This window comes from Anser cygnoides, chromosome 10 (genome assembly GCF_040182565.1).
Source record: "Anser cygnoides isolate HZ-2024a breed goose chromosome 10, Taihu_goose_T2T_genome, whole genome shotgun sequence".
NCBI classification, from domain to species: domain Eukaryota; kingdom Metazoa; phylum Chordata; class Aves; order Anseriformes; family Anatidae; genus Anser; species Anser cygnoides.
This window is the reverse complement of record NC_089882.1, coordinates 17,698,545-17,722,597: the sequence shown is the minus strand read 5'-3', so window position 1 is coordinate 17,722,597 and position 24,053 is coordinate 17,698,545. Positions and strand designations below refer to the sequence as shown.

At 41.5% G+C, this 24,053-nt stretch overlaps 1 protein-coding gene across 1 annotated transcript in view; it reads left to right on the top strand.

Annotated features, from left to right (window-relative positions):
* The window catches only part of POC1A (POC1 centriolar protein A), a 58,344-nt gene that overhangs the window by 24,305 nt on the left and 9,986 nt on the right, over positions 1 to 24,053 (top strand). The window contains exons 8-10 of the mRNA XM_048072081.2: positions 1,431 to 1,499; positions 4,055 to 4,153; positions 21,404 to 21,541. Of these exons, the coding sequence (XP_047928038.2) occupies positions 1,431 to 1,499; positions 4,055 to 4,153; positions 21,404 to 21,541 (306 nt within the window). The remainder of the gene's footprint in view (positions 1 to 1,430; positions 1,500 to 4,054; positions 4,154 to 21,403; positions 21,542 to 24,053) is intronic.

Below are 24,053 nucleotides of genomic sequence, written 5' to 3'. Positions count from 1 at the left end.
CGGGAGCTTTAGGAGATGCTGATTCTAAAGGGAAGAGGATGACTGAGGGGGAACAAGGCAAAGGCTGAAGCTGTAAAACTTGGCTTGTTCCTCACTCTGTCTCAGTGCTATGGGTATTGAAGAGTGAGTATCTTAAACTGCAGGCAAAAATGTGGGAAACAATAAGTGCCAGCAAGCTTAGCACATCATACGATGGGTGAGCAATTGGCTAACGGGCAGGGCCCAAAGGGTTATAGTAAATGGGGCTGCGTCAGGCTGGCGGGCGGTCACCAGTGGTGTCCCTCAAGGCTCCATTTTAGGGCCGGTACTTTTCAATATTTTTATAAACGATCTGGATGTAGGAATAGAAGGTATTTTGAGCAAGTTTGCTGATGACACCAAACTTGGAGGAGTTGTGGACTCGAATGAGGGTGGAAAGGCCTTGCAGAGGGATCTGGATAGGTTAGAGAGCTGGGCGATCACCAACCGCATGAAGTTCAATAAGAGCAAGTGCCGGGTCCTGCATCTGGGACGGGGAAACCCTGGCTGCACGTACAGACTGGGCGATGAGACGCTAGAGAGCAGCCTAGAAGAGAGGGATCTGGGGGTCGTGGTTGACAGCAAGTTGAATATGAGCCAGCAGTGTGCCCTGGCGGCCAGGAGGGCCAACCGTGTCCTAGGGTGCATCAAGCACGGCATCGCTAGTAGGTCAAGGGAGGTGATTGTCCCGCTCTACTCTGCGCTGGTGCGGCCTCCCCTCGAGTACTGTGTGCAGTTCTGGGCACCACAGTATAAAAAGGACATGAAACTGTTGGAGAGTGTCCAGAGGAGGGCTACAAAGATGGTGAAAGGCCTGGAGGGGAAGACGTACGAGGAACGGCTGAGGTCACTGGGCCTGTTCAGCCTGGAGAAGAGGAGGCTGAGGGGAGACCTCATCACAGTCTACAACTTCCTCGTAAGGGGGTGTCGAGAGGCAGGAGACCTTTTCTCCATTAACACCAGTGACAGGACCCGCGGGAACGGGGTTAAGCTGAGGCAGGGGAAATTTAGGCTCGACATCAGGAGGGGGTTCTTCACAGAGAGGGTGGTTGCACACTGGAACAGGCTCCCCAGGGAAGTGGTCACTGCACCGAGCCTGTCTGAATTTAAGAAGAGATTGGACTGTGCACTTAGTCACATGGTCTGAACTTTTGGGTAGACCTGTGCGGTATCAAGAGTTGGACTTGATGATCCTTAAGGGTCCCTTCCAACTCATGATATTCTATGATTCTATGATTCTATGATTAATTGTGGGCTGTTTACCTGACAGAGAAGAGTAGTCGAAACTTGGTCTTTAGACTGCTGATATTAAAAGAGAAATGCTTTGTAAAGGTATAGTAAATGGAGCTTGTAACACTTTGTTGTTGCTTTTTCCCACTTTTTTTAAACTCTTCTTTTAAACTTATTCACAGGGTCCAGCCACCTGTGTAGCGTTTTCAAGAGCGGGAGACTTCTTTGCCTCTGGAGGTTCTGATGAACAGGTATGTAACTGTTTTTATTTGATAGTTATGTGCCCTGTTACTGTTTTCTAGGCATCTTACTGCTTTCAAAGAGAGGAAAAATGATATTTAGAAGAGAAAAAGAAAGTGAAAAATACTGAGCACTGAGTTTTCTATCTGAGGAAATGAGGTGATGCTTCCCTGAATGCTCTCCCAGAGCCCATTGATCTACAGGACAGGGGGTTGTATTTCACGTTCCTCAGGGTTCTCCTTCTCCCTTAAATCTGTCCTTTCAGTTTTATTTCAGAGGCTGTGGCTAAGCCATCTCCCCAGACGGCTTTGAGTCTGATTGGACATGAACATAGGCTGCAAGTCTTTCTGGTGGTGGGAGGAGCTGGTGCAAAGCTGCATGGCTTTCTGAGTCAGAGCTGGACTTTTCTCTGAGCTTCATTTGTACTCTAGGATTGTCTAGGTGTATCATGCTGCTGGTAAAGTGCTTTTGTGGACATAGCAGTTATCTCTTCCTTTTGCTTCTGCTTTTGAATTGTAATCCCGATTCACATTTGTTTAAAAGCTGCTGGATTTTCTGTTCCCTGGGAGAAAGCAAAAACGTATCCAATACATCCAGACCATGCTGAAATGAGTTGCATTTTTTTTACATATGTTTTCAGCATACTGTCAAGGAAGAAACAAAACCAGTCCTAGGCCTGTAGTTCATGACAGTTACATGATCTACTGCATTTTAACTCCATTTTATGCTAGGTTAGGTGGCATAGCTTACCATCCTGTCTCTTTAATAACACCTTTCTTTTTTTAAAAAAGATTTTAAACAGGCTATCTCAAGAGAGACATTTCTAGTTTTTTTTCTTTTCCCTATAAAATTACATGGGGTTTATTAAGGTTTGCTCTTGAAATGCTTATCTAACACAAGGAATAAGTATGCGTTTTCTGCTGTTGTTTCTTTCTCCCAAAAGAGCCCTAGTATGATGTTGGGAGTTGCAGTTACGTTGCAATTCATTGTTATTTATTTTCTGTAGAAAACTTCTTAGAAATCCTATTTTTGTTCTTGATTTCTGGGCATAGCCAAGAATCTTTTGTTTATTTTTATCTTGAGAGGATGTGTTAGCCTATACTTTTCTACTGTGTAAATTCCTTTAGACTTTTTTTTTCTTTTTTTAATCAAGTCCTGTTTATCTTTCATTTGGTTGGGATTTCTTTAAACAGAGTAATGGCCATTGCAAATTAGGTTCATTCTTTCTCCTCAAAGCATCTCCTTGTATTGTTAATTGAGAGACTAAATGGCAATGCTTCCCCAGAAGCTGTTTTGTAAAGGTATATTTATGGCATGTGTTCATATTACTGACATTTTTGGCAATCAGTACCATCATAGCTCAAGGTTGTGTATTGCTGAGTGCATGTATTGGGAATGTTGGCTTTCCTGGACCTAGCTTTCATGAAGGAATTGCCTCTTTCCTCTCAGGTTTACATGTGAAAATGTAGGCAATGCTTCCTTTTGTGCATGGAGAAAGAACTTTCACGTATATATATGTATTAAAAACAGCATTAGTCTTTGTGTATAAGATTTTTCTCTGGAATAGATCTCATCAAACACTAGCTTTCTGGATCCAGGAGAAATATGAGAACTAATGACAATAATCAAGAATATCTCTAGAGGTCAGAGAGAAAATGTCTAAATTCCTTCATAAACAACATGTAGCCCATCTGAAAAGGCATGTTTACTGAATAGAGTAGAATAGTTCAGTTGGAAGGGACCTTCAAAGTTCATCTAGTCCAGCAAGCTGACCACTTCAGTTCACTGACCTGTGAAGCTGTCAAGAGATGGTTTGTCCAATAATAGCATCGTATCTTCCTTTTACGCAGTGGAATGGCCTTACTGGTTCACTGTGCAAGTACAAAAAAGTCTTTTTACACTTCACAGAAGGTGGGAATGAAACCTTGCAAGTGAAGCATAAACACTGATGTTTCTGTTAACCAAAATGACCTGATCAGATTCATAGATGTCTTTCAGACTTCTGAAATAGTTGATCAATGCTCTTAAACTTTTTCGACTTACAGAGTGTCATTGTTAAGGATTTTACTCCATAGATTTGCTCTTGATATGTTGAAGTGTTTGGTTTTTTTTTTTGTGTTAGAAGCCCAGTTGTAACTCCTCATCTCTTCTGAAATAAATACTGTGTTATGAAGAAAAGGTGCCTTTAAGCCGGACTTAATTTTGGTATTTAGCTGACAAACCAGCTCAAGATCTCTAACGTTAATCTCAAAGTACTAATCTTTCCTTTTCATCAAGATGTTGCTTTGAAGTTATCTAGGTAGCTCTGGTTTCATGATGTTCCTGACTCAGGGAATGCTGTTGAAGAGATCACTTTCCCACTGAGAATTAAGTTATAGTACAGCTCTATTCAGTAGCATGTTTACAAATAGCAGCTCTTTAACGTGATTGATGGCAAAGCTGTCTTAGGTAAGCCTGGTGCGTAGCTGCCTTTTCTTCTCTGACAAGTTGACACAATTGACCTCTAAGCTAACGCGGGTGAAAAGTTTTAATAGACGCAACTTAGCCACTTGCCTTTCTTCTGCAGGTGATGGTATGGAAGACTAATTTTGATGCAGCAGACTATGGTGAAGTGCTGAAAACACAGAAGTCTGGCTCTAGTGTGGATGGGACCTACCACAGTCTGGTAGGTCAGCATGCAGAAATTCCATAAGGTTCCTTTCTGGAGCATTTCCTACAACTTGAAAACCATGTGACTTGATTTCGGGTGTTTGAACTACAGAGCTGTCTTTTTCCTTGGTATTAATTTGAGTTGTAGGATATCTGTTATTTACCAGTTTGGTGTTGTTTCTGGTTTATTTAGCTATACTTACCTCGTAGGAATATTACGTATATAGAGAAATAAATTTAGTGCATACATACGCATTTTTATTAGCAGACTATATTTAGGAATGTGTGGTAGGCTTGGACAATGTTATACCCCTCCATCTCTCCTCGCCCCCCAACCCCCCAAAAAAATAAAAATAAAAAGCACAGATGTAACAGGTGAAAGCAGAAAGAAAGAAAGCTGAAAATAGATGTTCAGAATATCTTTTCATTGACAGCTAACAAAGACGAAAGAAATCTCTGTGGAGAGACTTAATGCACAGGAGAAATAGGTGACACGTTGTATTAGAGCTTTGCTCCTGACTGTTTGGAGACATCAGTTCACATCCGTTCCCTGAACCACATGTGAAGAGACATTTGAGTTCTGACTGTACCTAATGGATGAATTCATCAGCTGAAAAATTCAGAATGATGCTCTGATCTAAGTGTAGCATTGATGTTAGACATCTTGTTAGATATCTATTACAAGATTAACCCTTTGAAGTTGCTGCCAGCACAAGTTCTGATTTTTGCACATTGTGAAATGCATTCAAAACACACTTGAGTTTTTGTATTGTCTTAAAAATCTTTGGATTTTTTGGTATGTTCAAGTATTACCGCAGGATTCTGAAATATGTTATTACTGTGACAATTTTAGTACGTCTGGTTCAACATGGGCTGGAAGCTTAAAAGTGGGTTGTGAATCAGTAGGTTTATGCATATGTGGTATGCCTTAATTGAAAGGTAAGCTTCTAACAGTCATCTCTTGCTCTGTGGCAGTATCTGTAATCTTATCAATTTAGATACCCTTTACTGGGCTACTAAACTATGTTCTCTCTTAAATATGATAGTGTTTTTACCGGATAAAACCTCAATCCGTTGCTGGAGGTGTTGGAATAGCCATAGTATTTTGACAAACAAGGTTTGTGTGTAACTTGCTATATAGCTCTAAACCTGATGCTTTATGATGTTGTGCTTTCTCAAGAGAAGCAATAAAAATTGGAGGATGCTGGTGCTAGGTGGGAAGGACAGAAAGATCAGGATCAGTCATGGAAGGAGATGGAAAGTCCACAGTAATCCTGTCTAGCTTTGGATAAGACTGATATCTATCTTTTTGTCTTCTCCTGTGTCCTAACTCTAAAGTTATGCAGGCTATGAAACTAACAGTCCAATGACCTCTTTGTTTATTAGCTCATTGAACTGGACTAACTTTGAACTCTGTCAGTTTTAATTTAAGATACTTTGTGTAATATAATTCTGTGTTAAAGTGTAGAAGAGAAAGCCCTTATGGAAGAAATGCTTTTTCAGTTCGTGATATTAAAAGTAGTCACATAAACAGTGTAGATGAGGTGTCCTCTAACATGAGGAGATGGTAAGTTTACCCCCATTTGTACTGCTGTTATTACCAGTGCATATTATCCAGTAGTAATTTAAGGCAGGGGGTAGGAAATGCCTGATCTCTTTTAAAACTTAGTCATTGGTATAGAACCTCTCAGCAGATGATATGATATGTATTGAAAGTAGCTGTTGAACTAGACCATAGAGCAGTGACTCACCACCTTGAATGTTGGTCCCTCCAACAAAACCGTTTCCCTGTGAGAAGATGGTTTACCTGCCAAAACCTCCGATGGGTGCTGATGGGATCCCTTGTGTGCTACCGACAGGTGAGTCCATGCCACGTGGTGGTAGTTGGCCAGGGTTTTCTCCACTTGCTCTCTGTGCCCATGGGAAGCAGGGCACTGCAAATTCTTTGAGGGTTTGGACCAGGTGCTGTGTTTTTACAGAGGGCAAAGTGAATCCATGCTGAATCACATGCAAGAGATGTACTTTGATCTGGGGACCTAAATTACTTCAGAGGAGTGAGCCACCCAAATGAGCCCTTTGGCTTGGGCATGCAGTGTGGGAGCAGCTGTTCCCAGTGGTAGTACTGGAATATAAAAGATGTGGGAAAGTTACTGTGTTATGGGCAACTTCTGTAAGTTCAAACTGAGAGTGGTAGTCAGTGGGATTCTTCCTTCCTATTTACTGCTTGGCCAAATGTGGTGTTACCTTTCAGTCTGGACAGCATAAATGAGGCTCCCCGTAGACCTGCTGGGTTAGCTATAAGCATCTATAGGGACTTTTAAATTAAACCTTTGACAGACTCCAGCGGTAAAACTGTCCTGGTTAAAAAGCAGGGTGGAGGTGGCAGCAGTGGAGAGCTCTGGTGACTGAAACCAATCGTCTGTTGATGCAGTTCAACAGCGTGGTCTCCTCTGTGCGGGTGTTTCTGCCTTGCATGAAGTGGTTGGGAGCGTTGTTCTGCTTTGAAAGTGTGGTGCTGCTTTGAGCTGCTATAAAGGAGTGAAGTTCCTATGCTCGTCTCATGTTGCACTGTGGTCCGTGATGCCAAAGTAGTGAAGTTTTTCGTGGTGTTGGCTGTATTGTTACCAGAGCAGTCGCAACGTGCAGAAGTAGAGCCTGCACCTGGTCTCTGCTAATGAATGGCTCACTGTGCTCGATGAGAATGGAAATGCAAAATATGACTTGTGCTCAGTGCTCTTGAATTTTGGGTTAAGAATGCAGTGCTCGAATGTTAACACAGTTGTGATTGCTAAAGTTAGAGGAAGAGTAAACAATGTAGTCTGAGAGCTTGTTTTGAATATCATAAGTTAAGTTTAAATTTCAGATTGATATAAATGTTCTTAGCTATTAAAAAAGAAGCTAATCTCTCTGAAAATAGCTTGGCTTATTATTTTGAGGAATGTAAGTGTAACCTGAACATGGAAATTTTGACTGTAAGAAATTGTCCACTCACGGCAGCCTAATTCTTTTCTTTCAAGTGAAGGTCTTTGAGTTTTCTTTTAGAAATATGTTATGCTGGGCTGTTTTTGAAGAGTACTGCTACAACTTAGTGCAAGACTTGTATTTCACTATATATTCAGCTTTAAAAGTGCTTCCTTTCTATTTTGAGCCAAATGCTGCCTTTTTAAGTTATGAAGTAATTATTTTGATGCATTTTGTGTAGCTGAGGTCAGTATTATTTCTCCCACTTCTCTCCCATCAAAAAGACTTTAAACAGCAACCTGTAGTTTTTAATTTCATACTGAGGTCATCCTTTCCTTCGATGGAAAGGGAAACTGCTTTATTCTTCTCTACTGCTGTGTTAGTGTACTGACACTAGTATTCTAGTATCCTGCTTCTGGAATAAGCCTGAGATTTTGCAGATGTTCTTTTAAATGTAGTTACGTGCCAAAAGCATGTAGGTTGTTATTGATTTTCTGTACCCCTAAAATATATGAACATTGTTCTTGACACATCTGAGTCTGTTTTCACCTTTTACTTAAGGCAAAGAGAATATTTTTCAAAGGAGAGCTTATGCTTTCTTGTATGGTGTAACTTTTTTTTCCTTAAGTATTGTGAAAGCATGAATACTAACCAAAACAGCGGCTATGTAAAAACATAGTTTTGTATTCAGTTTCTTGCAGGGAGAGTCAGACTAACATGCAAGCACTAAGAAAGAATAACTGAATGCAGATACAAAAACTAGTCCATCATTGAGATGGATAGGGAGAAAAAAAGAATCCTAAACAACCTGTGGGATAAAAGAGGCATGAAAAATCCTGTCAGGGTGGGTGAGCTTGAAAACAAACTTGCTCTAAAACAATCTTCATTTCAATATGCAGGTGGAGACTGAAGCCTTTAGAAGATGCTAGTTTCTCAGGCAGTTGGTTAAGGTTCATTATGAATCAGGGTATTGGGCTTGTTCGTAGCAATAGGTGTGAACTTCAAAGTTGCTCTGCCCACCTGCTTGTGTTTTCTGTAAATATATGAGGCTTGGGAGATGCAGCTTGCTTTGAAAGTAAAAATACTCTGTGCAAGGGCTATTGCAAATGAAAGAAGGCCATGATGGGCAGGAATTATAGTTATGGCTGTGGTGTAAAAGAATAAAAACTAGAATGTGATATAAAGAACACTAAAGCTGTCAGAGGTAAATTGTAAATATATGTTAGTTTAGATGTGAGAGATTCTGTGTGTTAGATCAGAGTTACGATATCTCTGGAATGCTTGCTTACAAGTTATAAACTAATAATTGCTGCTACAAAGTGTTGCCTAGCTGCCTTGAAAACCTACGTTAAGGGTAAGCACTCTTGATGAGCTCTGCATGAAGCTCATGGGAGGAAATGAAGTCTTACAGTCCCGTGTCTTGATTTACGTGTTTGCTTTGAGCTGGAATCTGAGTACAAGTAAATTTATGTTTTAATCCAGAGTATTGAGCAGTGAGGACCTCAAGGAAAGTCAGAATAAGAGGCATAGATTTTTGCCTGTAGTTTCATATATGTGGGCTCTTGTGATTGTCCTGGGGTCACTAACTCCGAGCATAAGGGTCTGTCTGTATGAAGAATTGTGTAGGATCAGATCAAAGGAGTCTAAAATCGAAAAGATTTTATTATTTACTTAATCCTACTATTTGCTCTTTTTGGAGAGGGTAGATAATATGTTTTATTTTGGGTTTTTGGTGGTGGTGTTTTTTTCCCCTCAGATACAAGGAAAGCTTCGTACAAAGCTTTGCACACGCAGTTACAGCCAACATGAGTATACATTAACACTTGTTTCATTATGTGACAGATTTGCTGCTATTGTTTGACTAATTCCAAGAAGACTATGTATGGTAAAGTGTTACGAACAAATGCTGAACAGTTGATGTCACATGGGCACTTAGAAAGTGCTTGGGTATTTATCTAAATTTGTACACTCACTGAAATTGATGGATAAAGAAATTGTATGAGCTAAGTTGGTAAACATTGTTTTTAATGTGATGTTGTGGAAAATAGGAAACAGTCGTCGATGGAGAGATTCTTTATTTGATCTTAAATATAATTATAAACATGCCTTCTATGATTCTGTGTTGTAAGTCCTTGTGCCAAGCACTACAAGGCAAAGAGGGACTGCTGAGGAGACTTTCCACCTCAGCCTCTGACCCTTTTGCCATTGCATCAAACTTTTTGAGGAAAAATACTCCAACAGTTGTTCAGGTTGTAGTACCTCAGAGGCAAAGCAGGCTTCAATGGGGGAAGGAGGACTTCCGACGTCCAGAAGGCAGTCTGCGGGTGCTGTGTGTGGCTGGGGAGAGGGGTAACTGGTGTGGCAGAACGTAGGCTTACAGGTGGTGGTGGGAGGTGTTTCTCTTGCCACCTCGATTGTGAGTTCTGCAGCCATAAAACCTAAATATATGCTGTACGTGGATGCAATGTTAGTTTTCCTGAGAAAAGTTGTACGTGTGAAAGCTTTCTGGTTTGGAGGTAAACTGTAGGATAAGGTCAAATGACAAAGCCAGCAAGTGTCTTAGCTACTCTTGCTGAGAAAACACAGCTTAGTTCTCAGCTCCCAGCATGATGCTGAGAACTGCCCACGGAGTAGTCCTTTGTAGTCCTTTGCTATAGGACAGTTTGGGAGACCAAAGCCATGTGGGCAGAGAGGCAAGGTTGTCCTCTGTCACTCTTCTGCCAGGAAATCTTTTTGTTTGTTTGTTTGTTTTGTTTTGTTTTGTTTTTTAAAAAAAAGCTCGTGCTCTAAATATACTTAGCTCATTAGAAGATAAATGGTGCTCTATTGCAGAGTTACCAAATTCAAAAATTCAAAGTCTAATGACATAGCAGACTTAGCAAAGATTGGGAAGAGCAGTGCTTCAGCAGAAAGGACTTCTAAACAAAAGATAAGTAGCCCATGGCTCTTCAAATATGCCTTTTGGTTAAGATGATAGACATTTAGCCCTTTTTCTACACTTCTGGGTTTAAACTTCTTTTTTTCCATGAGGCATTGGATTATGCTTACTTCCTCAATGTATATTTTTCCAAAACAGATAAGAGACTAATTCCTTGTTGTAGTCCATGAGACTTTGTACAGAGACGGTCATTTCAGTGTGCCTCTCCTGTCTTTTGACTGGAAAGTCTTTCCTGAACAAACTAGAGCCTGAATAATTATCAACTACAATTCACCTCAGCCTGAAGAAAGAGGAGATGTCCCCTTATTTTGCTAACTACACAGACTTTCATGTATCTTCAATATTGTTTATACTCTCTGGGAGGTAGTTTTTTGTTTGACAAGATATTGCTACAAAAGCCTGAGATCTGACAGTGGTGGTAAGTCATAAATCTTCTTAAAGAAAAATGTGTGAAAACAATGATCTGATCATTGATCATCAGTCAGCTCTCTGAGGCCTACAGCTGAACTTCCTAACCCATCTCCACCTCTCATTTGCTTGTTCCCTTCTGCATTTGGTGACCTTGGGTGCCTTTGGTGCTCAGCCCGTGGTCTCCATGCTGACTGCAGCAGTTCGGTCCGTCAGCCAGTCGTTCGTTGTGTAAATAAATTCCTCCTGAATTACTCAGGGGCCAGATGTGCTTTTTCTTTTTTTGACCTTATGGCTTCCAAATCAGTAACTATCTCTAATTTTGGCATCCTTTAATACTTACAAATACTTCTGTACATTTATTTATTTATTTGCTGTGAAATTCCCTCCTGGGAAGGCACAGCTGGAGCTCTGTGCAATTGCATGTTTCTGTTTGCATCTCCTCCACCTCGTTCTATTTATTTCCTTATTCTTATGAATTGTAAGAGAGGAAACCTATCTTCAATAGCAGGGGATCATCCTTCAGATTAAATGTGGTCTGTAAATTGATTTTTTTTGTTTTATTTTTCCCGATCTGCTTGTCACCTTGTTTCTCCCTGGATGTTTTTCTACTCCAGGGAGCTTTAGCCTGGTATATTGTTGTCTTCCTCTCGGAATACGTAGATAGATTATTTACTTAAAAGAACAACAGTGATGAGTTCTCAAGATAAGTTTCCACTGCTTTCTACGCTGCTCTGCTGTCCATGCAGAAGCTTGATAGGGAAGGGCAGGAGTCTTACTACAACTAATCCCAGGGTATTAAGGAGCTCTTCCCTGCATCCTTCACAAGTGGTGCAGTTGCAGATGATTGCTCATAGCTGACTAGTTTTCGCTCTTCCTTCACTTTTTGTTGAAGGGAGCCTGCTCATGGAAGCCTGTTGCAATCTGTGACTTTCTCACATTTTTGTGAGTAGACAGAGGCTCAATAGGAACAGAGGAAAAGGTTTCTCGTTTTCTCGCTTTTACACACCGTTCTTTCTGGTGTGGACAAAGATGGTCTCTACTGTGGCCTGTCCTGAAGAGGCTGTACTTGCCCTAGAGTTTTGTTAGCAGATATGAAGAGGCTTTCTGGAATTTAGGATGGAATAATTAAGCTTTTTTGAACGGGTGATGCTCAACTGGCTAGCCTAACATTGCTCCTGGATAATAATGTCAGCAAAAATCTCAATGCCAAAGTAATAGTTCTCGGTTGAATCAAGCCACTGTAGGAACCATTGGGAAGAACTTTAACCCCTCGGCTTCAGTTTTGAAAAGACTTGATCCAAATGAGCTATAGAGTCCAACTCTAATTCATCAAAGATTAACATCTAGCAGCAGTACCAGGTTTGTTCATAGGAGGAGGCCTGGATTTACCCGAGCAGAGCTGGATAGCTGCATTGGTTTACTGTGCTCTTTTTGGAGCCTCACTGCTTATCTCTGATTTTCTGCATATTAAGTTGACTGTGAAGTTGCATCAGAGTAAAATAAGTTCTCTCACTCGTCTATATCACTGTCTACTTCACGAGCAGGTAACAGCAGAGCTTCTTCACAGAAAGTATTCCAGGAAGCCTCTGTTAATTGTTAGCCCTCTCATACTCTGTTTCAGTTTGCTGCCGCTGTGTGAAGCTTTTTCTTCTCAAGCTGGAGGGTTTTGCCTTTATGTTGCTCTTTTCCCCTCGAAACACTTGTGTTTGCTTTTCCCTTCATCTGGTCAATGTAAACAGGGAATGGTGTGCAGGAAAACAAATCATGTTCTTCTCCATTTTTGTGTTTTAACATTGTTTATATGTTACTTCAAGGTGTTCATCAGAGTTCTTTCATCTTGTCTTGAGGAAGGTCTTGGTTAAGAAGAAAAAGCAAGGTATTAGCACCCTCAGATTGGTTTTCCAAGAGGATCTGAATGATGGCAACAACCTGCAACAGTTCTGCCCAACAGTGGATGGGAGCAGCCATGCTGCTACAGCTGTTACCCTTAGTGTTCTGGTTTAACAAGACTTTTCACAGAAATAAGATCAAATTATATTTTTTCTTGTCTTGCAGTGAATAGATTTGTTCTTTAAAACTCCTGAACAATAAGGCACGTCCTGACATGTCATTATTGGTCAGAATAAAAATTGCCTTTTTAGTTCAGCAACATCTCAGGTTAATTAATGTAAATTCACCCACTTAGGTTGCTGCAGTATGTGGCTTATTTTAATGTTTGAGTCATAATTCAAAGCAAAGAGACAGAGTCAAGATTTATGTATTTTTCCAAGCTGCTGTTCTGTGTCAGCTTAGAGAGATGGATGAAGATGGCTCAAGCTTTAAACGTTTATATGACCTCAGACCTCTCTGCTAAAATCCGAACTTCAAGCAACTGAAGTACCAAATGGACATGTTGGTTTTATATGTGTGTATATATATAATATATAAGGGAGGAGGTATGTTTCTGTATGTGTACACACACATATATATATACGTAACAGGCAAATTTATACATATGTGACATAGGCATGGTAATACATTGTGCAACATATACATACATACCTCATTAGAAAGGAGAAACTACTGCAGAAGAGCATGAGCTGGAAGCTGTTGCTCACACTTCATGAGAACACTATGTGTGTTCTGCGTTTGGCCTTGGAGCCTGTTGCCTTTGATGTAAAAATACCTGTAGCCAGATAACCTAAGGCAGGGGATAAACACTTTGCTTCAGTATTTAGCAGTGTTTTTTTGGGGGAGCTTTTCCCAAAACAATCTTAAAAAGAGCCAGAGAACAATAACTCAGTTTTGGGTGAAAGTTCTTCCCAATGTTTCTCCTGTTTATATTTGGGTCCTGTAGTTTCTTGAATGAAATGAAGAATACGTAGCTCAGAAAACACGAGCCTGATCTCAGATGGCACGTGGAGCAGCGGTGCTCAGCACAGACCTCCTGCAGTGCATGGACAGCGCGTAGCTTCGATGCTTTTGGCAAATTGGCATGGATGCTTGTTACTGGAAGTTACCTCAAAGGACATAATACTGGTGTTTTGCTTGTTTTAAAAGCAATGCTTACAGAATTTAGAAGTAAGTGTAGTGGACCAACAGACAGTGAACTAGAAGAGTGAGGCGATGAAAACAGGGGAAGGGAGGGAACAGCTTTTCCCTTCAAGTGAGCCTTCTGGCAGGCTGGAGGAGGGAGAGAACCACCACTTGGACAGAGATTGACAAATAGTATTGCTTCCAGAGGCAGAATGCAGGATTTGCAAACAAATGTAAATGTCAGTCCAAGGGCAGACTTCAATACAAGGATAGTCTAGGTTTGTGTATCTGACTACTGTAACTGGCCATTAGTTGTAACCCATGTTCTTTTTCCTTCTTGGCACCATAGTTAGCAGAGCTGGACGGTAAGAAGCTGCTTCACTTAAAATATACAAACCTTACACCATCTGTCCCTCTCTGCAAGAGGTCTGATTAGGCAGACAAGTACAAGAGTGCCTTGGGACCTAACGAGGTAAAGATGTTTCTTGGGGTTTATCACAGGTTTAATATTTATTGGCCTATGGAAAAACGTGGTCGTTACAGTAGGTGTGCCAAGTTTTAATGTTTTCACTTGGTATTTTTACTAACACCAGTGGGGAGAAGGGTCCTGTCTACATCATTTTTGGCCTTAAAAATGCACCAAAAAATAAAAGGGAAGTAATGTACTTTTCACTTCCCTTCTTTTTATTCCCTCCCTCCCTCCCTCCCTCGTCCCCTTCTGTTCTCAAAACTGAGTGCTGAGAGAAGAGGTGAGCAAGAGTGGCCTGTGATCCTATGAGTTGTTTGACAAAACTGATTTAATTTGTATCCTAGCTGTTATTCTATGCTGTTCTGGAGCATAGAGGTAGAGTAGTGCTAGTCTCCAAGAATGCAATTGCACCAGAAATTTCAGTGCTACGTTGAAAAGGGATGCTTTTCCAGTCTAGAAAACGTCTGTGCTCAGAGAACTGTTTTCAATCAACGGTATTTTATACCTAGCAGGGAGAAATGAGATTGCCTCTCAGTTTTTAATGAGTTCTCCAATCTAGGGTAGCGTACTCCATCTGACCTTCCTGGAAACTTGAAGCTAATATGTTTCCACTGGATGTCACTGTTGCTCTGTGGGAATACATTTAAAATATCACTTCACCTGTGGGTGAAAATCAGTCCTTAAAATAGAAGACTTTAATGGTACTTCTTTCTCATTTGGATTAGCAGAATTGGAGTCCAGATAAACAGTATGCACCACTTTTTTTTTCCTGATTCTCTGCTGCTTCTTGGGGATTTTTTTCAGCCAAAACGTAAGAATTTAATTGCACTTAGTCAATAACAGATTCAATGGATGTATTGCTTAAAGGCAATGCCATCTTCCAAGATATTTAAAAATTAATTCTTGGTAAGATCATACTCTGTTTAAAAACAAAACAGTAGATACACTGTAGAAGTTGATTTAAAGGACTAGAGGTAAAGCTGAACCCATTCCTTCCCTCCACTCAGTTACTCCCTTCCAGTGGAGAGAAGAGGGGGTATTTTCTAAATATCACCATTTAGAAAGCAAAGTGGCATTTTTAAAATCGTCTACTGCAGTTTTACTACTGATGCACATGGATTCTGTAGTTAGTACGTCCCCTACACCCCAATCAGCATTACAATAACTGGCTACAATGCTGTGTAGCCAGAACGATTTTCATGAAAGGTTCAGCAAGAGATGACTGGAATGAAGGCTGATTAATTTTCCCTTTCCCCCAAGTAGTTGCACTGTGCTGTCTTTAAGTGGTTGCTATAAATAAATCACTTCTGTTTTCCCTTTGTCACTGAGAGCTGTATTGTATTCTGAAACTGCTTATCCATTCTTCCTTAATGTTCAGCTGCTTCTTGCTATGCCCCCAGTGCTTAATAAGCAGATGTTGTAATAAGATATTTAATGGCAGATACATTTGTTCGGTTGCACTGAATAAAATGCACATTTGACCTCGGACTAAAATAGGTAAAACCTCTGTGGCAGTGTCACTGTTTCTGGGGCCTGTCTGCAGCACTCAGGTGGCACTTCACCTTGCATGTGAGGCGGATGGGAGCACAAGTGTCTGTGCAATGATGTGATGCTTGTCAGCACTGAGACTGTTGTGAAGACAGTGCATATTTCAGGGCTCTTTCTGTATTTTTTGCAACTCTTTTTCACAGAATGGTTGAGGTTGGAATGGACCTCCAGAGATCATCTAGTCGAATGCCCCTGCCAAGCAGGATCACCTAGAGCACGTTGCACAGGATGGCATCCAGGCGGGTTTTGAATATCTCCAGCAACGGAGACTCCACAGCCTCTCTGAGCAACCTGTTCGTGTTCTGTCACCCTCCCAGTGAAGAAGTTCTTCCTCATATGGCAATGAAACCTGTGGTTCAATTTATACCCCTTACCCTATCACTGGCCACCACTGAGAAGAGTTTGGCCCCATCCTCTTTACATTGTCCCCTCAGGTGTCTATAGAGGTTGATAAGATCCCCTCTCAGTCTCCTCTTCTCTAGGCTAAACAGGCCCAACTCACTTAGTCTTTCCCCATAAGGCAGATGCTCCAATCCCTTAATCATATTTGTGGCTCTGCACTGGATCCTCTCTAGAAGTTTTATGTTCCTCTTGTCCTGGGGAGCCCAGAACTGCACACAATGCTCCAGGTGGGGCCTCACCAGGGCTGAGCAGAGGGGGAGGATCACCTCCCTCGACCTGCTGTTCACACTCCTCCTGATGCAGGCTAGGATCCCGCTGGTCTTCTTGGCCACAAGGGCACATTGCTGGCTCACGGTCAGCCTGCTGTCCACCAGGACTCCCAGGTCCCTCCCTGCAGAGCTGCTCTCCAGCAGGGCAGCCCCCAGCCTGTACTGGTGCTTGGGGTTATTCCTCCCTAGGCGCAGGACCCTGCACTTGCCGTTGTTGAACCTCATGAGGTTCCTCTCCAGCCTGTTGACGTCCCTCCAAATGGCTGCGCAGGCCTCTTGCATGTCAGCTGCTCCACCAAGCTTTGTATTGTCCACAAACTTGCTGAGGGTGCACTTTGTCCCTTCATCCAGGTCATTGATGGGTAAGCTGAATAGCACTGGAGCCAGTGCTGACCCCTGGGAGACACTGCTAGCTACAGGCCTCCAACCAGACTTGGCACTGTTGAGCACAATCCTCTGAGCTCTGCCATCCAGCCAGTTCTCAATCCACACCATTGTCCATGCATGGATCCCACACTTCCGGAGCTTGCCCAGGAGGATGTTATGGGAGACAGTGTTGAAAGCCTTGCTGAAGTCAAGGTAGACAACATCCACTGCTCTCCTCTCATCCGTCCAGCCAGTCATCTCATTGTAGAAAGCTATCAGGTTGGTTAAACACAACTTCCCCTTGATGAATCCATGTTGACTGCTCCTGATCGCCTTCTTTTCCTCCACATGCTTAGAGATGGCCTCAAGGATGAGCTGCTCCTTCACCTTTCCAGGAATGGAGGTGAGGCTGACTGGCCTGTAGTTTTATGGGTCTTCCTTCTTGCAGTTCTTGAAGACAATGACATGACATTGACTTTCTTCCAGTCCTCAGGCACCTCTCCTGTTCTTCAAGACCTTTTGAAGATGATGGAGAATGGCTTAGCAATAACTCACGCCAGCTCCCTCAGCACCCTTGGGTACATCCTATCAGGGCCCATAGATCTGTGGGTGTCTGGCTTGCCTAAATAACCTCTAACCCAATCCTCTTCAACCAGGGGAAAGTCATCCTCTCTCCAGGCTTTCTGTCTTGTTTCCAGGTTCGGTAGTGCGTGGGGGCTAGCCTTAGCAGTGAAGACTGAAGCAAAGAAGGCATTCAGTGACTGCGCTGTCTCTCTATCTGCCGTCACCAAGGCACCCACCTCGTTTAACAGTGCACCCACATTTTCCTCAGTCTTCCTTTTGCTGCTGATGTATTTGAAGAAGCCCTTCTTGTTGTCCTTGATGTCTCTTGCTAAATTTAATTTTAACCGGGCCTTGGCCTTCCTCATTACATCCCTGCATTCTCTGACAGTGTTCCTATATTCCACCCAAGTGGTCTGTCCCTTCTTCCACATCATTTTTAAAGCTGGTTTGAATTTAAATCAATAGTGGCTGGCTCGCCGCAGGGTTTAGATCCCTATTAAGTTTAGGGGAGCTGTACTTTGTTATGCGAAGGGTTCTTTGTCCATTTTTGTGGTCAGTAATAGGGTTGATTTAATCCTTTTTTATCAAATTGAAAGTAGTTTTAGTCTGGAGGCACTTAAGTTTTTCCTCACCTGGGTGCAAAATTCCCTTTGAATATAAGTATTCCCTTCAAATTATATATATTACTTACACATCTATATATGTTGTTATTATATATTATCTATATATGTTGTTGTTATCTATATTTGTGGTTGTTACTAAAATGTGAGGGCAGGGTTTTGAAAGACCACACAATGATGCTCACCACTGTCAAATTTGGAGGCTGTACATGCAGTTCTACAGAGGCAGCGTCATTGTCTTACTGCAGCTCCAACCAGTGCTGCTGCTGTATTTGACCTATCACAGAAGTGAAGGTGGTGTTTATGGGAAATAACATGTTGCTCTAAGCATTGCACAGTCTCTTTAGTTTTTGTTTTTGTTTTTTTTTATGAAGAAGAATTTGTTTTAGTTCTTATAAATGTTTGGCAACTTTCTGAAATTAATATCAAACTAAATTCTGGAGGTCTGCTTGGTTTTAGGATACGTAAACACCTCAGCATCTGCTCTGTGAAGTCCCAGTTGTGCTGCTTATGCAGGAAAAGCTTTTGTTCACTTAAAGGAAAATGTAATTTTGCATGGAAATTTGGAAAGGATTAAAAAACAGCCTTTCTTCTCAAAGTCATGGTAGGAAGACTGCACAATATCGCTGTTCCCCCTGGTTCACAAGGTTTCTGTTACGCTTTGGGTAGTGTTGCTACAAGTACATATTTGTGTTTAGGCTCTTAAAAAGGTGAATTGAAATTAGTCTAGTGACTTGTATGGAGTCTGATCCAGATGGATGCAAATGCTCTGGTTTCACCCGTGAAAGGGAAAGTGCAGCGCCTTTGAGTTGAGAGGAGGCAGCGTGTGCAGCATCCACCTTGGCCTGGCTGGCCATCCGCCCATCCTGTGCTATTGTCCTTCTGCTGCTCTGTATGGTGTGGGCTGCATTTAAGGCTTGTGGTGTTTTCATATGTGGCTAGCTGAGGGTTTGCAGGCATTTGTAATGAGATCACCTTGCCCTGGATGTGCCTATGGTGGGCAGATTCTTAACCTTTGTTGAGTAGTGTATACAGGACCCTTCTCTGAGAGGCCTGCTTGGCCAGCTTCCAGATTTCGGTTGCAGCTTCGTGCCTTTCAGGCGGGTGGGATGAGTAAGAGGCTGGAGCAAGCTGCTTTCAGTTTCTCTGCCTGACTCCTTGTGGGCAGCAATTCAACGTGGTGTCTGTAGGTGTGGATGTTGGATACTTGATTCTTGCACCTGCTGTGGCAGGGTAGGATGTTAGAACTGAGTATTCAAAGACCTTCGTCAGTTAAAAGACTCCTTTTTGGGAGTCGCTGTCTATGACCCATTGACATAGCTTTGTTTTGTTTTTTTGTCGTTGGCTGAATGCATCCCTAATTTAGGGGCATGCACAGGCTCGAAACTTCACTGCTGAAGATGCTACCTACAAGTTATCTTCTTGATCACGAAGGTCTGTAAGCTTTCAAGCAGCTGTAGTGTTTGAAATGGGGCAGTACGCCATACCGTCACACATTTTACATGTAGATTCTGTTTTGGAGGAGTGTTGCCGCCATTGAGTGCCTTCAGAAACCCATGCAAGCTTCGTGGAGGTGGCTTGCTGGGCTTTTCCCAGTGGTGGTGCGTAGCCTGTGAGCTGATCTGCAGAACGTGGTGTATGTGACACAGAGCTGCTGCTGCTCCTGGCTTCACCTTGACCTGATGAGGACCACTTGTCCCTTACAGCCTAACGTGTGGGAACATCTGTGCAATACCACCCTTGCAAATATGCCATGCTCTTAAAGTCTCCGTACTGCGTACTGTAGCAAAGAGAATATCAACTGAGTTCAACCCAGCAGATTTTTACGAAAAGCTGTCTGACATATGCTTTAAAGCTAGAGGAGAAAATATGTTGTTACAGTCATTTTTCTGCTTCTGTGAGTCAGCTTGTTCTAATGGGTTTTGAAGTGGATGGCTCATCATCATTTGGGCTTTTTAAGTGCGGGTTGCATGTAGTGTTAGCTTGCTGAAATTTCTGCTGTGCCATGATTGGCTGGCCTAAAGTTATACCATCAAAACATAATGGCCAGTCTTAGCATAACAAGAAAACATGCTATTTAGTGCTAATTCACTGTTGATCAACTGCATTTTCTTGTTTTGCTCTTAAATTTACACAGCAAATAGCAGCCTTGTGAAGCTGGCTTTATCTTGTATGTGCAAAAGCATGTTTTAGTCAATCAAATTAGTTCATCGGTGACCAACACGTGGCTCTGGGGCAACCTGCAGCACACAAGTAGTTCGAGTGTGGCTCCTGTGCCAGGGCTGCGCAGTGTGACCTGTGCTGGCCAAGAGCTGTGGCTAATCCGAATTGCTGCAAGCAATCTGTGACCTGTTGCACAGGGAGCATGTTCTGCCTGAACTTCCCTTCCCAACCAGTCTTAAGGGAAAAGACAGTGAGCTGCCTGCTTTTTCATGGAGAACCATGGTCCTGTAGACCCTCCATACGTTTTTATCTAAGAATAATCTTACTGCATTAAGCAGTTTAAAGTTATGTGAGATGGTCTAAGGTCTTGTTGCATCAAATGTAGAGATAAATAGTTAAATAGAGTGCTAATCAGAAATGCCTTCGTAGCAGAGAAGAGACGAAGGTACTCCTAGAGCCCGTTTTTCAGTCCGTCAGAATTCCTTGCTTTTTGTTGATTTGCAAGCTCCAGCCATTTACGTGAGCAGTAAGTTGGTAAGTTCCGTCCGTGGGATGCAACTGCACCAGGCACTGGGCCATGGTGAACTACGTTTTGAGTGCTGCAATCTTGGCTTTAGATTCAAGTCATGTCTGTTAGTGTAAATTAGGAAATATAAGTCTGCAATTGCTTAATCAGTTGGCTAACTTGTTTAGATAAACTCAACTTCTACTGGTGATAATGAAGTAAGTAATGCAAGTAGTGTTTGTTCTAGAAGGAAGATAGCATTTTGAAAGGAAAGAAGAAGTTCTCTAGTAAAGATCTATATGTGTTTTAAAAATTTATTTGGAATTAAATATTCAGGCTTGCATAACTAAAACAGTTGAAATTGAAACTTCAAAGTAACCTTGTTCTTAACCTCATTGAGGAGGGAGAACCAGTTCAAGATGTAAATAAAATTATAAGCATTAAATCAAAACTGTGTGTTGTAATGCATATTGGATCATTTTGGTGAAATTAATTACGGTATTGCATCCTTGCCTTCCTGCAGCTAACAAAGATGGAGAGAGCCTTTTACAGTGTGGTACACTAAACCTTTTTCTTCTTACACTGTTGGGGTGAAATAACTTTGACTCCTATCAGAGTAGCTTGCTTCATTCTGTAATTTGGAGGTAGTACTTCACATGGCTCCAGTAAGTCTCCGTTTACCTGTACGGTCTATGTCTGTGGAGCACATGAACGTGCCAAAGCTCTTTGCATATACAAATCTCAAACCTAGCAGGATTGTTCCAAGATTGTTGTCTAAGCTTTGCCTTTCCTCATGAAGGCTTTAAAAAAAATAACAACAACAACATACACACCCCTCCAGACTGTGGAGACGGATGATTCCGCAGCAGCTTTTCCTTTTTTAACTGTGTCAAGAACAAACAGTTGCATTTCTCTCTTGCCCTTTTAATAGCATAGACTGTCTCCCAACATAAATTGTTCTTTACCACTCATAAAACAGAAATCCTTCTCCAGCTGTTTGCATTGCAATAGCAGATTGTCTGTTTATTTTTCTAGCTATCAGAAATGGATTGTGGTGTTCACCTTAAGAAAACTAAAACTCAGGATTCTGGTAGCAACCACGAGCAGCAACAGGACAGCAGTCTTGCAACTACCTTGGAACATATCATGGGACAGCTGGATGTTCTGACTCAGGTATGGTTTCCTGTTTGGTTTTGTAATGAAAAGGGGAATATTTTGCAATAGCTTCATAGAATAAGTGTGGCTAGTCCAAAATCTCTGCTTTTTAGCAGTGTAATGATAAATCTATTTTTATCTGCTTATCAGTATGACACTATCCGTTCCCTCCCATCAGCTTCCAACTCAGGCCCTGCTCTTCCCCTCATTCCTTTGTACTGCAGTGTAGCAGAGAGCTAATTGAGCTAGCTGTAGTACCTTATCCTATTAGCCAAGGTTTATCCAAGGTAATGCCTGAAGGCGTGGCTAAAATAGCAGGCAGTAGGACTCTGTCTTGGTGAGTAATCAGCCTCTTGTCCTTCCCCTGTTACATTGCAGTCTATAGGCAGACTGTTCAGATCCTTTTCCTTTCCCTCACCCAACATTCACCTACGCAGTCCAATTTCTACAGTGTTCTCCTCCCGTCTACGCATCTGGGCCCTTCTGTGCCCCTCTCACAAACATGCCTCTCACCCACAAGTAACAAACAACTAATCCCTTGCAGAAGCATTAACATGCAGTTCTTCTACGGAGACCCTAAGTAATGCTTGAACAGCACCAACTGGTAATGGTGATCCATCACAGCATATGTTTGTTTAATAAGAATTTGAGGATAGAGCTGTATTTTTGGTTGTTTTTATTTGTTTGTTTGTTTAACCAAATCATTCTTCATTGCTCGTGTTAGGAAATGTTTATTTCTGAGCTAGGACTGAATTTCATTGTGTATTTTTAAGGGATGTGAGAAGCAGGGAGAAGGCATGGGATAGTAAACACCGGTGATATGTAGATGACACCACGGTGGTTATAAGGAAAAAATCTGTGTGGGAGGGCTTTTCTGTGAGTTTGAGTGTTGTTTCTAGGGAAGAACAAGCAGATCTTGAACACTGTGTATTGAACACACTGATTACTGGTTTGAGTTAGCTCTCTTCTCTCGAGAGAAGTTTGTTATCAAAAAAAAAAAGTGTAAGATGACGGACTGGAGAGCTCAACAGGGGTTTGAAGTAGGGTTGACTTAGGGATATAAAGCATTCCAGGACTCCAGACAGTCTAAAATAGTATAGAGTGAAAACCACAAGATATTTAAAATTCATCTGGCAGAAATGCAAGAAAGCACTTTTCTGTAGTCTTTAGAACTTTAGAATCCTAAGAATACTAGAGGGGAAAAAAAAATCTTCTATGACGTTAGACCCGCATGTTTGTTATTAAAATGCAACCAAGTGTATACACAAAATATTTTATTATTGTTTTTGTCTCCTTAGTAAGTTTGGAATGTGATCTTTATCTTTCATTACATAAATCAGATTCACAGTTCTGATGATGGATGTGTAATGGCTCCTTTTCAACTTCATAGGTGTTTAGAGGAGGCAAATATTGCAGTAAACAGTATATGTGGGATTTAAACTAGATACAAGCAGTGCAAACATCTCTAGAAGGTATTGTGTAACCGTTAAAAAAAAAAATCCAAACATTGTTTTAAACCTAGAAAAAAGAGAGAAACTGAGATCACTGGGGGAGGAATAAATTAGTAGGTTTTAGAATAAATTTGGAAATAGGCCTGAAACTATAGTTTAAAAAAAAACACACTGCCTTGAGTAACTGCTTTCAGCAACCTTTTACCTGTAGCTTTTCGCTGTCTGTACAGTACTTATTTTCGCATTGGTTCTAGTTTTTGTATGTTGTAGTTTATATTAATACCATGCATGTGTACAAGTAGATGTACCTGATGTGTTGTTGAAATGGTTTTGCAATGCTTCATTTTCATTTTAGTATTTAGAAGTGAAACAAGTTAACACAAAACTATCAAGCTTGTGCAAATGAACATGAAAGAATTCTTTATCCCTGTACTAGGAGATGAGATTCTTGAAAGGGGGGATGCAGGCAGTTAGCAGGGCAAAGAAATGGAAGGTAACTGGAGGGTACCTGCTGGTGTAGCTGAACTTCGTTTTTTCCCTTGTGGGCACACCATGCTGATGGGTTATAACACAGAAGGGAGCACAGGTCCAGCACGGCACCATTACTACCTCTTCCATGCCATCAGATGTTGACCAGGTGGACTAACAGCAATCTGATTGCTAGCTCTGGTCTGAGTGAGACGGAAACGGAAGCTGGTGATACCTGTCTGGTTATCTTTCCTAGCCATTTCTGCCAAAGCATAACTGGGTGCTGCTTCCTGCAGATCCAAGCTAATGTTGGGTGTTTCTTATACAAGAACTTGGGAATTGCAGACTTATTTCAATGAAACAAGGACACCACTACTTCTTAAAAAAATGCTTTCATAAATATGCGACTAAAAGCTTTCATGAATAAATAACATAATACAGGCATCAGCATTTTTCCCTTCTTCAAGAAGGGCTGAGACTCTATCAGTAGTCTCCTGGTGCTCTGTTAAAAATCATTGTTACGTAATTCCTGTGTATTGCTTGCTTAAAGAGAACTCTAATGGCATAAGCAGGACCATATTTTTTATGTTGTTTTCTTAGCTATGGAGAAG